Below are 4066 nucleotides of genomic sequence, written 5' to 3' on the forward strand. Positions count from 1 at the left end.
AGAAGGAAAGCACCCATTAATACACAAGGGGACTACACTAATTAAGTAGGAATTGTGGGGGGTTATGGAACAGAGGAGGATGGGCAGGGTGGGATTTGAGCAAGAGCACATGTAACTTGAGATTTGCTTCCCTATCCAGCAACATCCACCTGCACCTCCATCCTTTCACTTGGAAAATATTGATAAACTGCATGAACCTCTAACACTTGTACAGAAACTGAATGAAGTCATGAGTATTTAGTAAGGTGTGAAAACTGTTCATAGGTAAAATGACTTTCTTTTTATTATGATCAATGCATGTAACAGGGAGCAGGGCTCTCTTGAGTGCTCTGCAAAAGGAAGGAGGGGACTTTGGCCCTCCTGCAGCCTCCGCCCTGTGTCGCTGCTGAAGTCCCCCTTCCTCTGCAAACAGGACTGCCCCGGGCCAGGTGGCTGCAGCCCCGGCCGCGCCGCGCTCGGCCCCGAGTCCCCCCTCCGGCTCCAGCGTGGTGGCGCCCGCTTTGTCAGCGCGCGGCGCTCGCCGGTGGCTCGCCAGCCCGCGGCAGACGGAGCCGCAGCCGCCGCCGCCGCTGTCGCATCTTCTCGCCCCTCTCGGCCTCGGCTGCCCGGGACTTTCCCGGCCCCGGGAAGTGAGAAGCGGCTCGGGACATCCGCCCGCAGCGGCCCGGCGCCTGAGCGACTCCCCGGCCTCGGCCCTCCCTCCAGGTCGGTCCTCGGGCGCGCGGAGCGGCCGCGGCGGTGGTGTGGTGGCGCCCGGCATGTTTCAGAGCCAGCGGCGGCTCTGCTCCGCCCTGCTGCAGAGGGACGCCCCCGGCCTGCGCCGCCCGCCCGCGCCCCGGCTGCGCCGCCACTCACCCCCGCCCGCGATCGTCCCCCGGCCCGCGTCCCCCCGGCTCCTGGCGGCGGTCTCGGCGGCCTCGGGCGCCGTGAGGCCGTGTTCCGGGACAGTGTGTTCCATGGGAAACGGTACGAGCAGACTCTATAGTGCTCTCGCCAAGACACTGAACAGCAGCGCTGCCTCTCAGCACCCAGAGTACTTGGTGTCACCAGACCCAGAACATCTGGAACCCATTGATCCTAAAGAGCTTCTCGAGGAGTGCAGGGTTGTCCTGCATACTCGACCTCCCCGGTTCCAGGGGGACTTTGTGGATCTGAGGACAGATTGCCCCAGTAGCCACCCACCCATTAGGGTCATGCAATGGAACATCCTCGCCCAAGCACTTGGAGAGGGCAAGGACAACTTTGTACAATGCCCTGTTGAAGCTCTCAAGTGGGAAGAGAGGAAGTGTCTCATTCTGGAGGAAATCCTCGCCTACCAGCCGGACATACTGTGCCTGCAAGAGGTGGACCACTATTTTGACACCTTCCATCCTCTCCTCAGTCGCCTGGGCTATCAAGGCACCTTCTTCCCAAAGCCCTGGTCACCTTGTCTGGACGTTGAACACAACAATGGACCAGATGGCTGTGCCTTATTTTTTCTCCAGAACCGATTCAAGCTGGTCAACAGTGCCAATATCAGGCTGATGGCCATGACGCTGAAGACCAACCAGGTGGCCATTGCTCAGACTCTGGAGTGCAAAGAATCAGGACGACAGTTCTGCATCGCCGTCACCCACTTGAAAGCTCGCACTGGCTGGGAGCGGTTTCGGTCGGCCCAGAGCTGTGACCTTCTCCAGAACCTACAGAACATCACCCAGGGGGCCAAGATCCCCCTGATCGTCTGCGGGGACTTCAACGCGGAGCCCACCGAAGAGGTCTACAAGCACTTCGCGTCCTCCAGCCTCAACCTCAACAGCGCCTACAAGCTGCTGAGCGCCGACGGGCAGTCGGAGCCCCCGTACACCACCTCGAAGATCCGGACCTCGGGCGAGTGCAGGCACACCCTGGATTACATCTGGCAGGCGCTGAGCGTGCGCTCGGCGCTGGACCTGCTCACCGAGGAGCAGATCGGGCCCAACCGGCTCCCCTCCTTCAACTACCCCTCCGACCACCTCTCTCTGGTGTGTGACTTCAGCTTTAACGAGGAACCCGACGCCCTTCAATGAAAGCTCCTCTGGCCTTTAATCACAGGAGTCTTAACCAGGGGTGTTCAGGAAACTGAGTAGGAGAGGACGTTGCCTGAGGAGGGTCCCCAGGCTCTGCTCCCTTCCTGCCTTTCCAGCATGCCCTTGGGAAGATCCCGTTAGTTCACGAACCTTTTCAACCAAAACCTGTAGCAAAAAAGCTGTGTGCACTCCAGTTTCGGCTTCTCTGTCCTCCCTCCTGACCTGTCATTGAAGGGCATTCAGCTGGGCTCGCTTGAAGCTTCTCAGTTTGCGGATGCTTAGAAACTCGTGGGCTTGCTCTCCTCCTCCATAGCGAACACTCAGTAGGTAGGAAAATCTCGCTAGAGCGCGTTTCAAGTTATTTATTTGAGTTTTTCAAATGTCATCAAGATATGCATGGCAATATTTATTATTTTTATATCTTCATGTAAAACTAAATTATAGCATCATGAACGTTTTAGAACCGTGCAAGACACAAGTTATAAGTAACTTATAGTAATTTTCTTCAAACTTTAAAATGTTCCCCTCTGGTGGCCTAACAATGTGTACAGAGCAGCTGTTCAGCCTGGCGGGGTGGGGAGGGTGTTATCTAAGTCTAAAAATGGGGACTGATGCGCTCTTCACAAATACTGCTCTCTCTGCCTCTGTGTTTCCCATTGTGTTTCTTGAAGAAATTCCAGTTAGTTTTCCATTATTTAATCATTGCTGTATATTGTCCTTTTTCCATTGGGATAATAGTCGTATACATTTGAAAGTTAGTCAGTATCATCATCATTTGTGTTGGAATGTGCTTTCACCATGATTATTTAGGAGCTGTTATGTGGCGGTGGCTAAGAAAGCCAGGGGGACCTTCTTTTCAGAAATGTGAAGGCTATTTTGTTTCGTTTTGTATTTTTTTTTTTTTTTTTTTTTTTTTTTTGTACTGGGGATTGAGCACAAATGTGCTTTACCACTGAGCTGCATCCCCAGCCCTTTTTCTTTTTTGTTTTGAGACAGGGTCTTTCTGAGTTGCCCAGGCTGGCCTCAAAACTTGTGATCCTCTTGCCTCAGCCTCCTGAGCTGCTAAGATTACAGAGATGGGAAACTTTATAGAAAGCTTCTAATGGGCTGTCATAGAAATTTCCTAGGAAAGCCAGATGGACTGGTTTAAAACATCCACAAAGAAGAATGTAAGAAGTTAAAAGATAAACCACAATTCTCAACCATCAGAAATAAAAGTGATAAAGATAACAGGTAAAGCCTCTTCCAAACAACATAACCCATCAGGAGTAAAACTGGTACATATTTTATTGTATGAGTTGTAAATATTTAAGATTAATAAATGGCCTTTTAAAGCAAAAAAAAAAAAAAAGGAAGGAGGGGAATTGGCAAGGGCATCTCTTGCCCTCCTGTGTGTCTATGCATATGTGCATGCAAACATGTGCATATTTATATGAGCATATGTGCATGAGTGTGAGTGAGAGAATTGGGGGCCATGGGAGTCTGTCTTTTGTTTGTGTCTTCTAAACTGAGGATATGGTTCAGGACAGGCTATTCATGACCAGAACTTGGTGAATTGGTGAGCAGGTTGAGCAGCACTACCAGAAAATGCCCTGGAAATGCAAATGAATCTCCATCATCTCACTTACAGACTGGATATCTCCAGATAAACACTTTCTTGGCTGTTCTCTTTGTACCGGGCAAAAATATGGTGTACTTTTCACCTCCGTCTCCCTTCATGATGTTGGAGGCAGTTGGCAGACAGCAGCCTTAACTTGAGTGTTGAACTCAGATTTCTAAATAACAGCTCCAAACATTTATTGAGCACCTGCTGTGTACCCTGCATTATGCCAGACTCTCACATTATATGTGTCATACTAGCTAATCATCCCTCCTTTCTTTCCTTTTTTAATGTTTTCTTTACCAAAGTCCTGGTAGGTTATAATTTATAGCTGTGAATAGTAAATTTCTAGAAATTCAAAGATCAGATGTGTAGAGGAATTGTTTTTATCAGCAACCAAATAGTTCTTTGTGAATAACCA

The 4066-nt window shown here is 50.6% G+C and overlaps 1 protein-coding gene across 2 annotated transcripts; it reads left to right on the forward strand.

Moving 5' to 3' along the window:
* Positions 1–577: 577 nt before the first annotated feature.
* LOC308650244 (nocturnin-like) lies at positions 578–2617 on the forward strand. 2 transcript variants are annotated; one of them, XM_081296253.1, is made up of 2 exons: positions 578–705; positions 949–2617. In XM_081296253.1, the coding sequence occupies exon 2, from the start codon at positions 957–959 to the stop codon at positions 2043–2045; it is 1089 nt and encodes a 362-aa protein (XP_081152379.1). In that variant the 5' UTR covers positions 578–705; positions 949–956; the 3' UTR covers positions 2046–2617. The 2 variants fall into 2 exon arrangements, with proteins under 2 accessions (XP_081152379.1, XP_081152378.1); XM_081296252.1 differs by having other exon boundaries at positions 621–2617.
* The last annotated feature ends 1449 nt before the right edge of the window (positions 2618–4066 follow it).

This window comes from Spermophilus citellus (genome assembly GCF_964194105.1).
Source record: "Spermophilus citellus genome assembly, chromosome: 1".
NCBI lineage: Eukaryota > Metazoa > Chordata > Mammalia > Rodentia > Sciuridae > Spermophilus > Spermophilus citellus.

What these genes read in the sequence shown, in the direction of transcription:
- LOC308650244 (XM_081296252.1), top strand. Translation starts at nt 759, where the DNA reads ATGTTTCAGAGCCAGCGGCGGCTCTGCTCCGCCCTGCTGCAGAGGGAC.